General features: G+C 40.2%; 1 protein-coding gene across 1 annotated transcript in view; it reads left to right on the top strand.

Moving 5' to 3' along the window:
• The window catches only part of Dhc1 (Dynein heavy chain 1), a 443,578-nt gene that overhangs the window by 90,111 nt on the left and 330,184 nt on the right, over positions 1 to 23,283 (top strand). Inside the window, exons 18-22 of the mRNA XM_068227758.1 lie at positions 1,720 to 1,955; positions 5,120 to 5,881; positions 13,230 to 13,429; positions 19,206 to 19,523; positions 20,875 to 21,244. Coding sequence (XP_068083859.1) covers positions 1,720 to 1,955; positions 5,120 to 5,881; positions 13,230 to 13,429; positions 19,206 to 19,523; positions 20,875 to 21,244 — 1,886 coding nt within the window. The remainder of the gene's footprint in view (positions 1 to 1,719; positions 1,956 to 5,119; positions 5,882 to 13,229; positions 13,430 to 19,205; positions 19,524 to 20,874; positions 21,245 to 23,283) is intronic.

Here is a 23,283-nt window from a genome sequence, read left to right as displayed (position 1 = left end):
CAATTTAAGCATCAATAATGAAGGTTCCCTTACCGAAGTTAATGAGAATTGGAGATATTCATAATGAAGTCGGTTTTCAAGCTTAATGAGAAATTAAGGAAATTAACACTCTCTCTCATCCTCACTCAATTTAATGTTATATATTTCTAGCTTTATTTTCATATACGCATTATTATAACCGTATTCTTCCGGTGTTTGCCTGGGGTAAATAATTCAGCTCCCTTCTTGAAATGTGCTACAACTTGTCGGGCTGAAGTGAAACCACGCTGTATTAATACCCACATGCAAATGTATTACATATACGTATGCCGTAAGTCAATAAGAATACACAAAGGCTAAGTCTGCAAACCATACCAGAGTCAAGACAGTCAAGACAAGACATGTTTACATGTTTAGTCTAATACAGACCTATGTATTTGTATATGTATATGTATATGTATATGTATATGTATATGTATATGTATATGTATATGTATATGTATATGTATATGTATATGTATATGTATATGTATATGTATATGTATATGTATATGTATATGTAGATGTATATGTATATATGTATATGTATATGTATAAGTATATGTATATGTATATGTTGTATATGTATATGTATATGTCAGAAATGTATTATATAACAGAGAAGGTAACGTTCGGAGGAGTTCTTGTAGATTTTTCTTGCTTCTTAGATATCCTAATTGAATTCTATTCGTAAGAATTGGACGAAATAACCGTATTAATAAAATGCTGCTCTCCTCATTTCACACTAACTACTTTATTAAATGCATTATTCAAAAATGCCACATTTCTACTTCCCTGATATTATCCAAATGTATGTATGTATGTATGTTCAGTCCGTCAGCGATTCCGCTGGTGGGATCCTCAACAGCTCTGCCATCAGCTGTCATAGATGGCCTAGGCATCACTGAAGAGGCGTACTAGGGAAATGAGGAGTGAGGTAGTTTCCCATTGCTTTCCTCACCGAGCCAGAGTTGCTAATACATATCAGTCTGCCAAGCCCACTGAAATGCATACACCAACCGACCCTATGAGCAACATTTTCACACCATTCATAGCACAGACTGGCTGCATAAGGAATGTCATTACTAGCATCACTCATACCTCAGTCACTTTTATATTGTCAAAGCCAACGATAAGACAGAGACAGATCTATGAAAGTAACAAAATTGCTCTAGCCTATACCAGAAGACATAGTGCACTGTAAACACTAGGTCCTGCCAGCAAAGGCATATTATCCAAATAGATCTACAATTCTACAGAAAAAGAAAATACACTACATTCATTCTCGCAAATGTAACAGTAATTATTTTTACAACACGTACGTATGATCTCGTAAGTCACGAAAAAAATATTACTATATAATGCCAACATGGGAGATGAACGGTAACTGTAAGACGTCGTATCGGCAAGTAGGGTCTCTAAACTGTATGGTTAGCGACACTGTATTGAACCCAACAATTAGAAAATAACTATAAACCACTAACTTCAGTATTAATAGGGGGAAAAGAGTAAGGCTGTTCCCTCAGTGTATTCGCTTACATGCCGAGTAGTATACATGAGAACTCGCACTACTGGTTTGGAAGAGTTTCCGCTTTGTATTTCCCTGTTATCAGGAATTTTGTTCATGGCATTTTATTTCATGACCATGATTTTATTTATCGTAATTGTTGTTCAAATTCATCTACTTGGTATTGTTGACAGAGAAGCTCAAGTTTGGCTTGCTGACAGAGGTCCGAACATGTACTCGGCGGATTGGCCAGGCCTTGAAGAAGAAGTACAGACGGGAGATGGATTACGTGTACGCTGTGATGAGTGAAATGGATCGTAAATTGGATCGGCCTATTCGAGACTTGGACGATGTTCGTCTCGTAATGGAAACATTGAAGAAGATTCGCGAACAGGAAGTGGACATGGAACTGCGCATCGAACCTATCGAGGTACCCAAACTCTCATACAATTTGCAATTCAGGCTAATGGATGATGAGAATCTCACGCAACAGTGAGTTGGAGAAAAACTAATATTGTCTTGCATATTGTTACATCTCCCATACGGTATTGTGTTTGCTGAGTTCATAGACTCTTCAATTTTCGGTGTTCGCATGTAAAGCTACCCAATATCTAAAAGCGTAGGGAGTAGCAATCCTGTATTTTTCATGGCAGTTTCGATATCTTATTTATAAAAGTCTAATAGAGACCTGTGTATATGTATAATTATATGTATATGTATATGTATATGTATATGTATATGTATATGTATATGTATATGATTGAAATACATAGTACAAAATGTTCTTGTTACAAGTTGCTTTACGTCGCACCGACATAGACAGGTGTTATGGCGACGGTGAGACGGGAAGGAGCTAGGAGTGGGAAGGAAGCGGCCGTCGCCTTAATGTATTAATACAGTAACCGTTCAGTTTTGTTAAACACCAATAGATAATTTGAAATATTGGACATGATGTGGGCTTTTGGGCTTATGCCGTATCAAGAAAACAAGGTGAAACTCTTTACGTTTTGCAGAGAACCTTGCTTCGCGTCCTCAGAAGAAAATCTCGATTGTCAAAAAGAAAGAATAATGGATTTCTTTCTCTTATAAACTCAACAAATTAAGGAGAAATAAATCCATTGTCCTTTCTTCTTTACAATCGAGATTTTCTTCTGAGGACGCGGAGCAAAATTCTCTGCGAAACATAATGAGTTTCACGTTGTTTTCTCCATAAGGCATAAGCCCAAAAGCCCATATTATGTCTACAAGTACAGGCCGTGAATGCGTCAATGTTAACAATTTCAAATAGTGTTTTCGTTAACACCCGCGGCATTATAACCAGCTGCAAAACGCTTTGAAATTACTTGCAGTTATAAAGTGTTACTTTTAAACTCTTCTAGCTCATGTTCACATTCTACCCACTGGTCACTTATAAAAAGCAAAAGATTTGCCTTTTTTGCGTCGGTACGACAAAATCGACGGTTTCTTCTTTTTCTTCATTGTCGTCTTCTTCTTCGCTCACAATATCACAGACCAGTACATAGTCGGGATTTCATAGCGAAGGAAACGTGCGGTTCTTTTGCTTAGCTCAGTAACGAAAGCAGTAACATTTTGCTTATTTTCAAACTTGCTGCACCGATACTCGAACAATGATGGAAATTCTCTAGCTCACTTCTTCTGATCCAATGGAGATGGTGAAAATAACCCATCAAATAGGCATATTGAAACTAATTTAATATATGTACAGCGAAGTGTTGAATTGTATCTTCCTTTTACAAAAAGTTCCTGTTAACTATTCCCCGCGATTAAGTTCGTAAAATACTAAAATATTCTCTGTGGGATCTCTGGGGCTAACTTAGATGGACGTCGCTACTCCATTGTCTCTCACAAGACACACTCCTCACAGCACTGGATTTATATAGATATTTTTTGTTAGGTTTGGATCACAATTTGAGAGAAATTTCCGTTTAACAAAGCAGCATTTATTCCTCTAAGGACTCACACTATTACGGTATTGTAAGTTTGAACCCCAACGACGAAAGATAGGTGTCCAATAGGACCAGCAATGGATATAGGAAGAGCATGTATAGTCGTAATATTGAAATATGAGTTCTGGCAGTTCTTAGAGGAAGATCCGTTTACTGTCTGCCTGGGTGGAGATGGCCGATTCGCGTTGCTTGGAGTTGCCAAACCTCTCACCTCTGAGTTAACCAGGTGAGTGGCCTTGTGGTTAGGGGCGCGCAGCTGTGAGCTTGCAACCGGAAGATAGTGGGTTCGAATCTCACTGTCGGCAGCCCTAAAGATGGTTTTCCGTGCTTTCCCATGTCCACACCAAGGAAATGGTTTGTCTGTACCTTAACTAAGACCACGGCTTACTTCCCACTCCTAGTCCTTTCCTATCCCAACGTCGCCGCAAGATCTTTCTATGTCGATGCGACGTCCAGCAAATTCTAAAAAAAAAAAAATTAAAAAACTCCTGAGTTACGTACAGTAGAACACAGCGATCTGAACATACAGCATATTTTTTTCTGTTTTGTTGTGATGTACAATATTGCTAACCATGTTAATATTATGTAATTCTGCTTTCTTTAAAAAAATACAAACAATGATTTGATATAGCTATTTTATTAAAATTTGGGGATGAAATCAAATACAGTCAAAATTGACTATAACGATCCCCAAGGGACCACGAATCAAGGTCGTTATACCTGATAGTCGTACAAACACTTTTATTTTCGTTGTTGCTAAAAATGTCATATCTGTAAGTTTTAGGCTCCACACTTACATGGTTACTTAAAAGAATGAAGAAAACGTAACTGAAATAAGTGCTGTATTTACAGCACAGTATTTGTGGAGTAGGAGTGCGAGGAATTTCATTGGGTTTCGGTTGAAGAATGGGTCCACTGAGTGGCACATTATTTGTTCTTTGCTGCTTAAACCACCTAAGTTAAGATTCTTCAATATCTTCGAGCTCAAATATTCTGGCCCGCTTGAGATTTTACGATTTCACTGCAAAAGAGAGTTATTTTCTCTCTGTCCTTTAGAGTGAGACACCCAATTCCTTCGAGATACTGACGTCTGTATTCCCATTTTCTAATCACCATATTACGCGTGACTTTCCTTCAGTATTAAACACTCTCCTTTTGCGCCATCTTCACAGCGATGCTTGCCTTAACTATTTAACAAACTGATTTGAAATTGACAATAATAAACGTCACATTCTTGTCAGCAATCTCCAAATACGTAACAAACAAAACTCAAAATTGGACGTTAGAGTCGATACATTTATCCGAAAATGTGATCAAAATACATCGTTTTATACGATATGTCGTAATAAGCGACGTCGTACTAAGCGAATTTTTAAATACAGTGTTTATATAGGATTTAGACGGGACCGTTATATTTCACCGTTATATCCGATACGTCGTTAAAAGCGATGTCGCTATAAACGGTTTCGACTGTAAATGGTAGGAGTTATTTATCAAGGAAGCCCCGAAGAGCCCAACTGCCTATGGGCCCATATAGGGTTAATCCAGCGATGGTTATAAACAAGTTAGCTAGAATTCTTTCTTATTAAGGCAAATTGTGTAAATCAGGTTTCTATTTTGATTGCAGGAAGCTTTTAACGTCATCACGCGGTACGACTTGCCAGTAGGCAAGGACGATCTGGAGCAGGTAGACAACCTGCGGTACACTTGGCAGAGGCTGCAAGCACGAGCTCTGGAGGTCAATGTCCTCCTCCTCACCATGCAGCCACACTTCGAGAGCGATCTTCGCAACAACCTAGAACGCTTCCGACATGATAAGGTGGAATTCTGCCACGAGTATCGCACTACAGGGCCTATGATGCCGGGACTTACTCCACGTGAGGCTTCAGATAGGCTCATCCTCTTCCAGAACCGCTTCGACGGTATGTGGCGTAAGTTGCAGACTTACCAGAATGGAGAGGAGCTCTTTGGTCTCCCCACCACTGACTACCCTGAGTTGGGTCAAATCCGCAAGGAGCTCAACCTTCTGCAAAAGTTGTACAAACTGTATAACGATGTGATAGATCGTGTCAGCAGTTACTACGATATCCCGTGGGGTGAAGTCAACATCGAGGAGATTAACAATGAACTGATGGAGTTCCAGAATCGCTGCCGCAAGCTACCCAAGGCGCTCAAAGAGTGGCCCGCTTTCCATGCACTCAAGAAAACTGTAGACGACTTTAACGATATGTGCCCTCTGCTAGAGCTGATGGCTAACAAGGCTATGAAGCCACGGCACTGGCAGCGAATCATGGAGGTCACCAAATACAACTTCGAATTGGAGAGTGAAGGATTCTGCCTCAAGAACATTTTAGAGGCACCGCTGCTGCCAAACAAGGAAGACATAGAGGTTGGTAAACAGTTTCATTTATTGTTATGTATAAAAGTAAAATCACTGCTATAAGAGACAATGAACATTCTAAGACACATTTAGAGCAAAAATGAAAGTATTCTAGATCAAAAGTTATGAGGTATGGGTTTACTGTAATCCACACATGACCTTATTTTCTACTAACTGATGTACCCATACTTCACTACGCAATTTTACATTGTATACAGAATTCTAAATGAAATAGTGTACATGTTGTAAGATTTTATTAAATTGTGTGACTCTTTAAGAGTTAGGTACCCGAGAAACGCGATGAAGGGGTCGTAATACATTGCTTCCCATGTGAAGACCAGGGTAGGGAATTTTCGTTGTAATAGCAGATTCACTTGCCTACTGTCGTTCATAATTGAGTTGGAGAGTTTTCATTATAATGACAGGTCCCTTGCCTACTGCTAGTCACAATCGAGTTAGGCAGTTTTCATACTAATGGCAGTCACTCATTCTCCACCTGCCTTTTTATATCCCCAGAAAGACTGTCTCTGTGAATCAGAAAGGCTGTGACTGAGTGAGAGTTAAAACGCACCCTTTTATACTAGTGCAGTATCTTACAGAGAACCTCTTTGCTGTGATAGTTGACTGAGTGTCTTTCGAGTTATAAATCTCATTCCGTATTGACGGTTGTCACTTTACAAATAAAAGTATTTACCTCAATATGTTTTTAATTCATTAATCATGATCACTGTCATTTCACTTCATCAAGATTTGTAATTGTTTGTGTTATGTAATAATTATTCTGCTACTGAAGATGGCCTTGAGAATAGGCTGAAACATGTATAGACTTTGTTCCATCTAACAGATGATTTGATTTGTATTGATAATTAGGATTTTATAAATACTTTTATTTGTAAAGTGACTGTGTTTCTGTTTTTGTTTTGTATTTTGTTTAATCTATGTCTATTCCTTGCCAATGAAAGACATTGAAAGTAAGATGGACTCACACATGGCGTTAGTGTACGGTCCTCAAACTGATATGGAGTTAGTTGTGTATGGTTTGTACTTCATTCCTGCGAAAAGTAAAGAAAAAGAGAGAACATGAGCGGATGCCGTGAATCACACAATAATGTGCGTAACTGTTCTCAGATTAAAAGGTGAATCTTTCGCCATTTTGTGGCTTATTTTATTCATTCAAAGTAAATAATAATAATAATAATAATAATAATAATAATAATAATAATAATAATAATAATAATAATAATAATAATAATAATAATCGTATGGCCTCAGCTGCCGTGTGCGGACATTTCAATTTGACGCCATCTGGCTGTCTGCTCGTCAATTTCGACGTTCCGTTTTACTTTAGGCCCCTAGATGGCAGACCGAGTAAACCGAAATTCTCTTGGGCGTCTATGGCTGAGATTCAATGAATTTTGTCGGGTAAACACCAAATGTGTCATCAGAGATCTTTTACATGCCGTCATCGTACGACATGGAGTGTCTAATGGACTTTTTTCCGCCCTTCAAAAATCCGACTACCTCTGCCGGGTTTGAACCCGCTATCTTGGGATCCGGAGGCCGACACTCTACCAACTGATCCACAGAGGCAGCTATTCATTCAAAGTAAGGACATTACACTCCAACCCTCAAAAGCATACGCCAAAATAAGAAAAAAACATTTATTTTCTCGAAAACTATTAGAGTTACGAAGAAAATTCGTACACACATTTTTTTTTCTGGCAATTCGAATTTTAAGTACACTTGCTGTGCTCCAATGTATACCTAGACCAGAGGTGCTCACGTTGGGCATTTCGTCCCGCGGGCACCCAGCACTGTAAATGGCCGGGCAAGCACAGCGTGTGCTATTCAACCACAGTGACGTTGTGGCTACGTCACAGGCCGTGAAGGTTGGGTGAAGTTCTCCCAGTCACTCTTGATCACTGAGACGATGCCCGAGTTTGAAATTGAGGCAGAAAATCATCATCATCATCATCTGTTTACCCTCCATGGTCGGTTTTTCCCTCGGACTTAGCGAGGGATCCCACCTCTACCGCCTCAAGGGCAGTGTCCTGGAGCTTCAGACTCTTGGTCGGGGGATACAACTGGGGAGTATGACCAGTACCTCGCCCAGGCGGCCTCACCTGCTATGCTGAACAGGGGCCTTGTGGAGGCATGGGAAGATTGGAAGGGATAGGCAAGGAAGAGGGAAGGAAGCGGCCGTGGCCTTAAGTTAGGTACCATCCCGGCATTCGCCTGGAGGAGAAGTGGGAAACCACGGAAAACCACTTCCAGGATGGCTGAGGTGGGAATCGAACCCACCTCTACTCAGTTGACCTCCCGAGGCTGAGTGGACCCCGTTCCAGCCCTCGTACCACTTTTCAAATTTTCGTGGCAGAGCCGGGAATCGAACCCGGACCTCCGGGGGTGGCAGCTAATCACGCTAACCACTACACCACAGAGGCGGCGAGGCAGAAAATAATAAAAGAAATTCACATCATTTCTAATTTATGTTGTAAGAAATAAATTATTTATGTTCATTGCAAACTGAACAATTCTTATAATGGACATAATGAATTACAATTTTCACTATTACATTTTAAGAGGTGCTTTAGAAACAGTTTTAGTATAATACGGAGTTAAGATGGATAAGCTGTGGCTTGTGGTTGCTCGGGTTGAAATAATCTCATAAACTCACCAACAATGCAATCATACTTACCAGCAATAAAATCAATGAGGTTATTTATTTGAAGGCATACTGCACATCTATATGGTAGATACATTTACGTCGTCTTTGTTGTTGTTGTTGTTGTTGTTGTTGTTGTTGTTGTTGTTGTACATTAATCTCGGATAGTAAATGTCCTCACTCGTGATGAAACTCCCTCTCGCGATTTAGAAGCTAGCTAGTATCACCGGACGCCTGTTAAATTTCAAATACTATTTTCAAAAATTCATTGAACACGGAAAGTCACACAACACTACAGTACTATGCAAAATCATTGTTGCATTATATAATTATATTACTCTTTGCTTAATTAATAACAGGAATTTTCATTTTTTAATGAAAATACTGTAATTCTCATCCAAGGAATTGTAAGTTGTAGCTTGTACGCTTAAACCCTGTACCTTTTTTAAATTGTAACACAAAAATTATAACGTGACAGTTTTCTTTGAATGAATACATATAAGAAAATGAAACAGACTGTTTATATCGAACGCAGTATAAATCAAACCGGAATATCTTGAAAAGGTCACTTTTTGTTGTTGTAATTACCAGGTTTATGCATAAGTCTGTTCCGGTTACACAAAGAGATGGCGCCGCGAACAGTACGCAGCGTCTGAATTTGACACATGTGTCAGTTTGTTCGTCTGAGATTAACCTACCAACACACAGAAGTTGAGTCCGTCAAACACTAGCGTCTGTGTTGTATTGTTCAGTGATCATGTCGACGTCTGTGCCTGAAAAATAACATTTGCGGCACGCATTGCTCTTCTTATTTAAACAAAAGAAAAGGGCTGTGAAAAGTCATCGTTTGCTGGTAGAAACATAGCACCATCGATTAGAACATGTGAGACATGATTTCGACAATTTAAACGTGGTGATTACAATGTGAAAGACAATGCGCGCTCTGGTAGACCACAAAAAGTGCGAAGACGAGCAATTGCAGATGTTACTGGATGATGACCCAAGTCAAACACAACAGAAATTGGCACAAACAATAAATTTGTCACAAGAAACAATCAGCAGACGTTTACGAGCAACAGGGAAGATCAATAAACTCGGTAAATGGGTCCCACACGATTTGAATGAACGGCAAATGGAAAATCGCTAAGTCACTTGTGAATTACTGCTTCAACGCCACGAAAGAAAATCACTCCTGTACCAATTGTGACGGTAACGAAAAATTGATTTGTTTTAAACTCGAAGCGGAGAAAATCGTGGCTGTCACCTGGCAAAGCCGGTCCTTCAACACCAAGGCCAAATCGCTTCGGCAAAAGGACCATACTTTGTGTCTGGTGGGATCAGAGCGGTATTGTGTATTATGAACTCTTAAAGCCCGGCGAAACCGTTAATGCACAACGCTAACGCCAACAAATGATGAATTTAAATCACGCATTGATAGATTGACGACCGGAATGGGCCGGAAGACATAGCAAAGTGATTTTGTTACACAACAATGTGCAGTCTCACACAGCAGAATCAGTGAAAGACACCTTGAAATCGCTTGGATTGGACATCCTTCCGCACCCGCCGTACTGCCCCCGACCTGGAGCTATCTGACTATCACGTCTTCGCATCAATGCGGCACGCGCTCGCAGAGCAGCACTTCAGCAATTTCGAGGAAGTTGGAAAATGGCTCGACGGATAGTTTGCCGCAAAAGACAAGCAGTTTTTCTTGCATGGTATTCATAACTTAACAGAAAGATGGACGACATGTGTAGAAGCCGATGGCCAATATTTTGAATAAACAAACGACTGAATTTCCCTTGAAAATTATGTGATTTCTTTACCACAAAACCCGGCAAAAACTTATGCATACCCCTGGTATAGAGTTTTATTTTAAATAATGTATCCCAATCAGCACTTCGCTGAGTAGTGGAGGTGAGCCTCGTAATCACAATCGAACGTCCATGCTCCTTCGCTTTCCTGAAAAGTGTGTTCGCTCTCTCGCTTCACTGTGACGTATACTTGCTACGTAAGCTGCCCGCATTTACGTCAGACCAGCCCGGCCGCACTGGGCTAGCCTCAGCGAGCGCCCAGCTCAGCACCTCTGACCTAGACTAACCTTTTAGGCAGCGTATTCACACTTATGGATCCCAGACATACGGTTTCCTCTGACTTCCTTCACATATTCTCCTCTCTTAGTAATCGAAGAGAAGTTAATCAACAAGTATTTCTGTATAAAATGATAAATGGTATAATATATTATAGCGATTTACTTGCTAGGGTGAACTTCAATGTAAAGTTAACAAATTCGAGGACACAGCAACCATCCACTGTGGACATCCCATGTCCGTTAGTCAAAGAAATTCACCATTGGTTAAAATATGTGGAACAGTTTAATCAAATAACCTTGAATGTTAATAATATTGATTGTGCAATGCCAATTTGCTAATTTCTGTTTCACATTAGTTTACACATAGGCCTATCTGATTTATGAAGTTTCTTCATGGTTAGTATTAAGCTGTCGTTACTAAATATTCCCCATATATTACTGTATACTGTACATCAATTCATTGTAAATTTTGTCTTATGAGTAGAGTATTATTATTAGATATTATTATTATTATTATTATTATTATTATTATTATTATTATTATTATTATTATTATTATTATTATTATTATTATTATTATTATTATTATTATTATTATTATTATTATTAGATATGCAGATGACACTCTGATTCTGTGCAACACTATAGAAGGCCTCCAAGAACTCTTGAACAGAATCCATGTCAAAGGTTTACAGTATGGTCTCAATATAAATGTAGCAAAAACTAAGTTAATGGTATTTAACAGAAATAGTAATGCAAATGTCACCTTGTCATTAAACAACCGTAAAATAGAACAAGTCCACCAGTTCAAGTACCTCGGCAGCATAATAACAGGCAGTATGGATCCAGATAAGGAAATCAGATGCAGAATTGAGAACGCTAGAGCTGCATTTCGCAGGATGAGCTCTTTGTTCTGTAATAATCATCTAAATCTGAAGCTCAGACAGAGATTAATGAAGTGCTACATCTGGTCAGTACTGTTATATGGAGCAGAAATATGGACCTTAAAAGCCACAAGTATCAAACGACTTGCCGCCTTTGAAATGTGGTTGCACAGAAGAATGCTTAGAATACCCTGGACAGATATGATAACAAACGATGAAGTCCTAAGGAGAGCTAGGACGAAGCAAGAACTAATAACAACTATGAAAGTTCGCAAAACAGCTTATCTAGGCCACATATTAAGAGGAAACAAATATGGCCTTATAAAACTCATTCTCCAAGGTAAAATAGAGGGCAAACGGCGAGTTGGCAGACCAGAGATAACATGGTTACACAACATCAAGCAGTGGACCGGTATTGAGACAACTGAGAGACTCTTCCGACTAGCAGAAGACAGAAAAACTTTCTCCAGAGTAATCGCCGACGTCTGGGCAACCGGATATGGCACTTGAAGAAGAAGAAGAGTAGAGTATCTCCTGTGTAGTTCTTTTTCACTTATAATAATTTAAAAACCATACTCTGTACATCACTTCATTGAAAATTGTGTCTTAATGAGTAGAGTATTTCCTATTACTGTAGTCCCTTTTCACTGACAATATTAATTAGTTCACTTATTATAATTTATTACAAATTATGTCCGACTCGTTGGCTGAACGGTCAGCGTACTGGCCTTCGGTTCAGAGGGTCCCGGGTTCGATTCCCGGCCGGGTCGGGGATTTTAACCTTAATTGGTTAATTCCAGTGGCACGGGGCTGGATGTATGTGTAGTCTTCATCATCATTTCATCCTCATCACGACACGCAGGTCTCCTAAGGGCGTCAAATATAAAGACCTGCACCTGGCGAGCCGAACCCTTCCTGGGATATCCCGGCACTAAAAGCCATACGACATTTCATTTCAATACAAATTATGATTGCACACGAAGATGCTTTGTTTGTCAGCAAAACAAACTCATTTTGTTTATTTTGTTTAGTTCTGTTCTAAATATTGGCTAAATATGGGCTAAAAAAATTAAAGTATGGAGTGCAATATTCAATCATTTCTTATAGAAATGATGAAAAATATGTAAAGAAATCTATATTGTATCAAATTTTTACATCTGTACAGTTAAAGATTTATTGCTTAAAATGTCACAAAAATAACCATTTAAACTGAAGTCACAGAACAAGAGTTTGACCTTTGCGATATGGATCACAATGGACTGAGTGACAAGGCCAAAATCAGCAAGAAGAACATATGCATAGACCGGAGCTTTCATTCCATATTTCATAGAAATACTAGAATCCAGTTATGATTTCTTGATGCTAGTAAAACACATTTTAAATTACTTCCTGGGAAGAATAACATTGAACCTTAAAATATGGAAGATTTTAAAATAAAAAGATAAATGATGAAAATATATGTGAGTATTCCGCAAATATGTAAAAATGTTGTTGGAAATAAGTTGGAAATATGGATAAAATATGGAAAATAAAATGTTTTTAACTCACTCCAAATATCCTCATTCATAAAGATAAGACAGCATTTTTACTATAGCTAATGAAATGGCAAATACGTATTTGCACAGAAATCCTAGCCCTGTTGATTACACACATTGTTTGCTGTAATGAATCAAGTCATGCAATCAATCTTACACCTTTAATGGAATATTTTCACAGGATATCTGTATATCAGCAATGAAGGAGAAGGATATAGAGGCGAAGTTGCGCCAAGTGACAAATGAGTGGTCGGTGCAGGAGCTGACATTCCAGACATTTAACAACAGAGGGGAGTTACTTCTGAGAGGAGACACGACGGCCGAGACCATCGGTCAACTGGAGGACAGTCTCATGATCCTTGGCTCTCTCATGTCCAACAGGTAAATAATAGTTTTTTTAAAAAAAATTTTATGCAACAGCCTCGGAAAGTGATGTTTTCCGTTACGTGTAAGATGTTTACGTCCGAGCCTGTGGAATTTTGAAACGAGTATGGTACCGGTAACGTAAAGTTATCAGTTTACTGACTGTTGCGTACAATATTTTATTTCATACTGCACCAGGAAATGATTATGGGGCCAGAGCATGGGAAGGATCTCAGGTAGTGTTCCGTTTCTTATTGAAGCAGGTACAGAGATGGACAGTATCGCAGGGCGAATAATAGATGGTAAAATCTTTTTGACAATATTTAATAAAAATATTCATGAAAATCACCCCTGCAGCCGAAAATTCAAACTTAAATTTTCAACCAATATTTCAAAAATGCAGAAATAAAATATCGATGCTGTTGTATTCTGAGACATCCACTTGCTTAAAAATGTACAAAATAAATATCACTCTTTTAGATATCGTAAACACCCTACAGTACATCTAAGATCTCATAAATCGATTTAAATACCACCATAACACTTTGCACATAGAATTTCATTAAGTCCATCACTTGTGATGCAAACCTACAGTTTTTCTAATATTTTTGAAAATATTAACACACTTTCATGAATAAGTTGATAGTTCAAAAATAAAAATATTTGATCACTTGCTGTATACTCCTACAGTTCATCTAAGAAAGCAAAACGAAATAATGCACTTGCAAACCCTAGAGTTCATCTACGTGAAATTACTCCAAGTTATAAAAGATTTTAAAGACCAATTTGCAGTTCAAAAAGCAAGACATGAAGCCTTCTTGAATGATTATGAACAGCAAGCTGAAATTCACACGAAGCACTTTTCTGTTGTTGGAGCACTATGATTAACTGAGTGCTTTGTTAAAAGTCAGTTAGTAGAATTACTCACTCAAAATATGAGAAGATCACCTGGAATCTGTTTATAAGTGTTGGTGTTGTGCTCTCCTGCGGCTTGGTGGCTGGAACTTCCTGCAGCGTGCAGCCAAGGCTCGAACTCAGCACCGGCAGCGTGACAAGTCCGTTCAGTGAAGATACCACGTTAATATCCCTCGTCGACGTCCCTCGATGGGTACTATGATCGAAGAAACCACGTTAATCCCACGTTGGAAACGACGTTCGATGCAGCAGGATCTCACAACACTTTGCCAAGATTTCCGATGATCTTTTAGAGATAATGTCGGAACACGGAAAGTTCAATTGGCGCTATAGAGCTCTCAATTATCATTAAGATAAGTATCATACACTGACACAAGTCTCAATGCACAGTTCGTATTATCACGTTTGTTTTACGGTGATGAATATGTGACTTAGAATACCATAGTCTATGCTACAGTATGATTTGTAAGTCAGGTTAATGAAGTAATGACTTACAATCGTTTTTGTTACGGGGTTACCCGTGGAACGCAGAGGTGAAAGAAGGTGCCTGGGTGAATGGGTCTAACTACAATGTCAAGAATAGAATTTAAAATTTAAGGTGAAGGTTATATTTTCAGACACCAAAATTGACAATTTTTACAAGTAGCAAACGTTAAATAAGATTGGTAAAAAGTCCAAGATACAGAATCTTAACACCTTGGGGTTTAAGCCCATAGCTTTACATTTCCTGACCTACCTGCTCAAATTTACAAAGCTCATGAATTTACACAAGGGCAGAAATCCCCTGATACATGGAGCACTTGCTCCTTAAACTACAATATTAGGCCTCCCAGAGGCACTTTTACAACACTTGAAAAAGAGCTAAAGTGCTCTCAGTTTTTCAAGCCTACTCAAGGCAACATAACATTAAAACCTAATAATCACTGGCTTTACAAGGCACTATTTACAATTAGAAATCTTATTACACAGAGGTACCTAGTACCCAAACTACAGGGCCTTAGTGAAAAAGAACAGGTTAAATAAACGGCCCGAGTACAACATGAATGGAGTCGAAGATTGAGCTCCAAAAATTTAAAGACCTATGGGGCACTTGGCCGACGAAACAGGCGCTAATCCCAAACTACTGAGGTTGCTTTAGTACATTGCAGAAATAAATGTGGCACCTCAAACCAAGATGAAGGGGAGCTCGAGAGGGTATATCACTCTCTATCCCCGATGTAAAGTTTAAGATTTTATGAAGTTTTACATTAGCCGGCAGAAAGTTACATTTTTAGGAAAACTAGGTTACATAGTTAATGTTTCGGACCTTTCCCTCAGGTTAAGCTGCGGAGCTAGCAAGAAATAAAGATGCTTTGTGGCCATTACCTTGTCGAAGAACTTTTGCCTGATGAAAGAGGCCTTCCGCCTCCTGCTTTGACACACACACTCAATAATATGACGATCAAGTGGCCAAGAGACGAGAAAATCCGCAGTTTATAAACCGTCGGGGAAAGTTCGAGACATTTCACGAATAAACCAGCCACACCCTCCCAATTTATTGGTCGATTTAAAAGTTACACTGAAAACCGCGGAAGAAGACTATGATTGGTAGAAAATTAATTACCGGGCGAGTTGGCCGTGCGCGTAGAGGCGCGCGGCTGGGAGCTTGCATCCGGGAGATAGTAGGTTCCAATCCCACTATCGGCAGCCCTGAAGATGGTTTTCCGTGGTTTCCCATTTTCACACCAGGCAAATGCTGGGGCTGTACCTTAATTAAGGCCACGGCCGCTTCCTTCCAACTCCTAGGCCTTTCCTATCCCATCGTCGCCATAAGACCTATCTGTGTCGGTGCGACGTAAAGCCCCTAGCAAAAAAAAAAAAGAAAATTAATTACAGAAATTAGGGATTAGCTGGATTCAAAACTGGCGGAAAGAAAAGATAAATATTGCCAACCCAAAAATAAATGAACATCAATTAGTAAAAAAACTTATGAATACAAAACTTCTTTAAATCAAAAGTTCTTTCACTTCACACCAGGGTGCATGATCATAGTTTTTTGTAGCGATATCTCTGGAAGAAAGTCCACACTTCTTGATGAATGGCAAACAAAACAAGTCTAGTTTCAATTTCACTGTTTCTCCACTAGAGGAGTTCTTTTAGGCGTTACATTTAAATGCGCTGCGTTGGGGTGTACCTCCCGGTACAGTTTTCAACATGGAAAACACAGTTTTTCACACACACAGTTTATAGAATTAGGATTTAACACTGTCACAGTTCATAATAGTCACTGATTATGTCTGAGGTTCGACCGTAGAAAAATCATCACAGTGCATAAAACACTTGCAAAAATGTCATTAACACCAGTCTCTACAACAGTCTCTGGAATAATACTGTTCGTTGATTAAGAAGATTTTATGACTGAATTTGCATAAGACGAGTCCGTACGACTTAATATTGTCATAAAAAGTTCTTAACATTCAGTTAGTTTCTCGTAGTGGTGATCGAAAGTTCGAGAGAATACACGAAAAAAATAGTCACATTTAGCCATGTTATTTGGTGAATGTTTAGTGGAATAGTATCTCACACAGTCCACAATTGTACTAGTAAAGGAGAAATGTGTCTCTGAATCGTTAAAATGGTCACAAATTAGAAGTTTAGTTTATCACACGCAATGTCTTAGAATATTGTCACGGTCAATGATACAGTTCAGAATTACGTGAAAATGACAAAGTCCAAATATCGTTTACTGATAAATGAAATACTTGACACTTCTATTCACAATTTCTATTGTAACTTCACTCGGTTAACACACTCCTAAATATTATATAACGACATTAAAACATTTCCTTCGTCACGACGCGGCAGAAACTTTACTTGCGACGTCTTCGCACAATTTCAAAGTGTTCGAGTGTGACTTCTACGTCCTCGCGGATCGCGACGGAGCATACTGTCCTTCTGTCACAATCGCAGAACACACACTGCACACTGGCTATACGCTCAGTTCATTGACCTAATTATACCCGTCTGTGAGCAGCGCTCGGAATCAAGTGATGAAGGAGTGATAATACTTCCCAAACTTTAACTTGTTATATCTTGGTAACCACTGGACAGATTAATCTCAAATTTGCAGGGATGTACTTTCAGAATATGGGCTACAATTTAGTGTTAGTCTCATGTTGATTGATCCAGGCGTTGAAAAGTTCAAGAAATGGTTTCGAGAGAATTCTGAGGGGAGGGAAGCTCCAGGCAGTGCTGACGTCACGTGACCTTGCTTCACTCATGCAGTCTCCCTACGCAGTGCAGTGAGAACGAGAACATTCTCTCGCACAGCTGTTCGTGCATCGTAACTTAGCCGTACGCTGTTGAATAAAGATTTATAACTCGTATGTGCCAGGGCCTAAACCTTCCTGGTACAATACTATGGTGAATTTGTCCGCCTATGTGGTGTAGTAGTGTGATTATCTGCCATCCCCGGAGGCCCCGGTTCGATTCCCGGCTCTGCCACGAAATTTGAAAAGTGGTACGAGGACTGAAACGTGATCCGTTCAGCTTCGGGAGGTCAACTGAGTAGAGAGAGGTTCGATCCCCACCCCAGCCATCCTCGAAGCGATTTTCCGTGGTTTCCCACTATTCCTCCAGACAAATGCCGGGATGGTACCTAAATTAAGGCCACGCTCCCTTCCCTATTCCTTGTCTACCCTTCCAATCTTCCCATCCCCCACCCAAGGGCCCTGTTCGGTATAGCATATGAGGCCGCCTGGACGAGGTACCGGTCCTCCTCCTCAGTTTTATCCCTCCGAGCCAAAGTCTCACCATCCATGACACGCTCCAGAAGGAGGTAGATGTGGAATCCCTCTCTGAGTCCGAGGGAAGAAACAACCGTTGCATATAGTCTTTCGATCTGGAGACGGCATTTACTTGCGTGCCCCGTCAGCTGATCCGATGTGCATCGGGCGACCGTCGAGTTCCTGAAATGCTTATAAAATGGGTACAGATGTTGTACGTTAATACCAGTAGATCTACCGCACAATGATCCACCCAGTAACACTGTATGAAACGAGTGCTGGCCAAACACCAAATACGCTCCACGTAATGGAGATGCGTGCGGCCCACTAACCACTCGGCATCTCCCTCCTACAGTACGTACGGAACGAGGAAATAAGGCAACATATGGGTATTGTGTCGATTACTGACAAGATGCGAGGAAGGTAACTACAGTGGTGTGGTCATGTAATTCGTGCTGCACCGACCGCTGTCTTCAGAGCCTTTCACACCGGGCGAGTTGGCCGTGCGGTTAGGGGCGCGTGGCTGTGAGCTTTCATCCGGGAGGTAGTGGGTTCGAATCCCACTGTCGGCAGCCCAGAATATGGTTTTCCGTGGTTTCCCATTTTCACACCAGGCAAATGCTGGGGCTGTACCTTAATGAAGGCCACGGCCGCTTCCTTCCAACTCCTAGGCCTTTCTTCTCCCATCGTCGACATAAGATCTATCTGTGTTGGTGCGACGTAAAGCCACTAGCAAAAAAACGGAGCCTTTCTACCATGTAGAAATCGACGTTCGGTGTCCCCATAGTCGACCAGACTAGCGCTGAGTTGACACAGTCAGTGCAGGAAATCCCTCATCTGCATTCGTCCCGAAGATGCATATGATAAGTGGCATTCCAAAATTAGAGTAGTAGACTGCAATGAAACGGGATAACACTTAAGTAAAGGTAGAAGATTTGTATCATTTTCACGACCGCAAATCGAGGAAAGAAAATGACACGTGTAAAATATATCTATGCTTCATCACATTGTTTGGTCACTGTGCTAGTACACAGAGGCTGATCATTTTAAAGTGGAATCTTAATCTAAGACAATCATTGTATTACAAGAGTTAACTTGATTTCATTATTCCACAGGTACAATGCCCCGTTCCGCAAACAGATTCAGCAGTGGGTACATGATTTGGGGAACACCAACGAGATCCTTGAACGATGGCTGCTGGTACAAAACATGTGGGTGTACCTGGAGGCGGTATTCGTGGGAGGAGATATCGCCAAACAACTGCCTAAGGAGGCAAAACGTTTCAGCAAGATTGACAAGTCATGGCAGAAAATCATGCAGCGAGCACATGAGACTCCGGGAGTGGTGGCTTGCTGTGTTGGTGATGACATGCTAAAGCTCTTGCTACCCCATCTCCAGGAACAACTTGAGCTGTGCCAGAAGTCTCTCAGTGGGTCAGTATTCTTGATTCTGTGTAAAGAGCATTCTTCTCTCTCTCTCTCACACACACACACACCGTCGCATTGACATACACAGTATATTTAACATCTACCACTTTTCCCCAACATTTCATTAAAATAGAAAGGCTTGTTCTTATTAGTCCCATACACAGTATTCTCTTAAATAAGCTTCCTTTTCTTTTTCTTTTATATACTGTAAGGTAAAGTTATACTTCGTAGCTGCTGTTTCTTCCCAGTCACGCTTAAGATCTTTAATTTGGGTTGTTTATTTATAACCTTTTGGGCCGTTTCTACGGTATATTATACAATCTTATGAAAAGGAAGCGAACTATTATAAAGATAATTGCAAAGTACGACAGAATGACAGACTATGTGATATGATGACGATGACAACAACGATGATGTTAATTGATTATGATGATAGTGGTAGTGATGGTGATGATGATGATGACGACGACGACGGTGGAGATAGTAAACTGATCATTTAGAAGCAAGTTACGCCAAATTTGCAAAGTGCGCTATAGATTCACTTTCATGGTTCGAAATGAAAACATATCAATCATTAACAAAACTGTTGTTCACTTTCTTAAAAAAAATTACAAAGCTAAGGTGCACTTTCAGAAGTCTTCACTTTAACTAAATTAGATATGAACTAAAGAAGCAACTAGAACAATTTATGCTACACATATCACTTAACTTCATCAATAAGAAGCCAAATTACATGATAAAATAGGAAGTAAGAACTAAGGACTTTCTTCATCCAGTCGGTAATCTTTTCAAAGAGAACTTTATAATGAAATTCTTGAAAAGAGCCTTTATAAAACAGTTAAATTAGGTGATAATTTTGATGCAACACACAGCATACTGGTTCTGGGGGAATCTTGGAGATATTTATCGTTCTAAAACATCATAAAGGTGAGTCTTCAGTTCCTTATCTCCAAAATGGCTTGTTTTCTGATTCGTGGCTTCAGATTATGAGTAGTCTGACAAACGCCATCCTTAGTTTTGACTAGGATGGTAAGGATCTAAATTACCAAATAAGAATGTTCATCAAAATTTGAAATTATAAGCATAAGGTTGAAAATAAATAAAGAGTGAAACTAATGGTTTTATGAACTAGGAGCGCTTATGGTCGAGGAACGGAGGAATGACGTAAATACTAATTCTCAGACTCTTGCTTGGGACACCGCTGTAACTAAATTTTTCTTTCCACCGATAAAGGAGCCATTTTTTCTAATATAATCTTTTCGACCCTTATAAAATGTTCTTATGCAATATCTTGAACTAGAGAATATTTGGGTAAAAGCAACTAAACAAAAGTTTTTGTTCTTATTTGCGGTTCTAGATACTTGGAGAAGAAACGCACTATGTTCCCTCGATTTTTCTTCGTGTCCGATCCAGCGCTGCTGGAAATTCTCGGCCAAGCTTCAGACTCGCACACCATCCAGAATCACTTGCTATCTATCTTCGACAACACGCGCTACGTGCGCTTCCATGAGGTAGAGTACAACAAGATGACAGACATCATATCGTCCGAAGGTGAGAGCATCCAGCTGGAAAGGGCCGTCAGAGCTGAAGGGAGCGTTGAGACGTGGCTGACTTCACTTCTTCAGACCGCACAAATGTCGCTCCACTCCATTATTAGGCAGTCCTACACCATGATCAATGATCCTAACTTCAACTTGCTCGCCTTTCTGGACAAGATGCCTGCTCAGGTAAGTCATCCTATTAGAGATGGAACTAGGAGAAAATCTGGTGTGCACGTGCTGACGGCTTTTCGAGCGCTCAGGACACTTTGAATATTTCACTAATTCTACGAGACAGTGACTACCTAATCTTGATAATTTTATGTTTATTTCACAATCTTACATTATAGATAGTTACAGAACAAAAGCAAAACATAAAATGGGCAAAAGCTTAAAACATTATAAGAACACAACAGTATTGATCACAGAAAGACAAGCGAACTTCTTTGTTGGAGGGTGGTCTTGGATGCGGAAAAGTGAGCTTGCTTGCCTAAGTCACTTGCTGATGGTCGAGATTTGTATCATCTGTGTCAGGATTCTGAGAGTTTTCCAAATTTAATCATTTCGAAACAGGGATCCGGGCTTCCGTGAATAAATACTAAGGTGACGATTGCTACGCTATTAACTTTTGATGTGGCAGCGTCTCACTCCACAGGCCTGCACGCGCGGAAAGTTCGTGTTACGAAAATCAACGTGCTTACCACAGCTTGTTTCTGGCAAACTGTAGTGATATATCCCATAATTAGATATTGCTAGGTAACTTAAGGCCTCAGCTAAATGTCACAACAGTAACTTTAGCGAGATGATGCAACCTTTCCCAGCAGGGGTCTCGTGCTTTGACCACTCAGTACTCTTCGGAGCGCCGTAGCAAGTGAACGCGTCGATAGATGTAAGGTCCCCCATACATGTACTGTTTCACCTTCTCATTGGCCTGAACAGCAGAAGACTGACGGGCAAAACTGACGTGTATGGTGTGGCCGGCCGTCTAATCATTTGGACTGTTGGACAATGAGAATTTCGTGAGTTCTAACCCCAGAACGTGACCCATGACAGGCCAAACGGATGAGTGTGGGGGAATCACGGTCAAAAAGCTTTTTTTTTTCTGAATTTATTCTGGCGTTCAGAGCTCTCCGTTCCCCGTGGAAAGTAAAAAAGTAAACAACTGTGCCATTGTTGTGCACACTTGTGAATCCTGCAGAAAACTTATATGGGTGTAAAAATTCTGGTTCAACCACTCTTTCCTCCAAACTCTGCGTTGTTTCCGTTCTCTTCTCATTGAGATGTATACACTCGCTGCATATGCAAGCAAGTCCTATACTGATGGCATTTACCCCACGAAAAAACGTGTATACATCTACACTCAACCAGATTATAGGGTGGACTGAAGTGGTATTTTTGAGCTTCACTGCAATCTATACCTCCTCGTTCTACAATCAGATCTCTTTACCAACAAAACACTTTCCTGGTTTTGTTACGTCCAGTACATCTGTCACACTCACCCGAATTTTCTCAGCAACCTTGCTCCGTGTTAGGTAGTTGGTGTCCACAGGGAGCAAATCAATACTACCCACAAACTGTTCATCTTGGACGGGGAGTTTCCACCACTTACTGCGTTCAGTAGCGGTACTGATTCGAGTGGTTGGCTAGAGGCGAAGTTGTAAATCAAGGACCAAGTGCTTACGCAATATTTTCCGAAGGAATAAGCTTTGAGTCAATTACTAGACGCATGTCTTTTCTGCGCACCATCCACTAGTCAATTTGGGCGTCATGGCAAGCCGCTCGTGTGTGTGATGAAATGCCATATGCCATCGCCAGGTGATATGTTTCAGCGCAATCCAAGGCGTGCATTCCAGCTTCATTTCGTGTGCCAAGTCCACGATCGCCATGGGACCGATTGAAACCTTTGCGTGAGCTGCCGACATGACAGTTGAGGTCACCGATGAATAAGGGATCGTTAGCAACAATTAGACCAGAATTCGTCTCGGTCTTTAGACGAGCACATTAACGATCTGAATGCTCATCAGACGGTCGGATATTCGCTGTGCTTCGGTGATGCGCTCGCTAACTGCAACTGCTACACCATTACGATCTGGTATTGTGCCGAAGTAAAGGAGTTTGTATCCGTTACCAATATCTCTGCCCTTCTCACCCTTCCACTTGTTTTCCTGGGTGCATTCCAGCTTCGTTTGATGGTGTGACATGAACATTTCGGCTGACTTGTCGTGGAG

The sequence above is a fragment of the Anabrus simplex genome, chromosome 5 (assembly GCF_040414725.1).
Source record: "Anabrus simplex isolate iqAnaSimp1 chromosome 5, ASM4041472v1, whole genome shotgun sequence".
NCBI lineage: Eukaryota > Metazoa > Arthropoda > Insecta > Orthoptera > Tettigoniidae > Anabrus > Anabrus simplex.
Note: the sequence above shows the minus strand (reverse complement) of the source record. Positions and strands in the feature narration are given on the sequence as shown.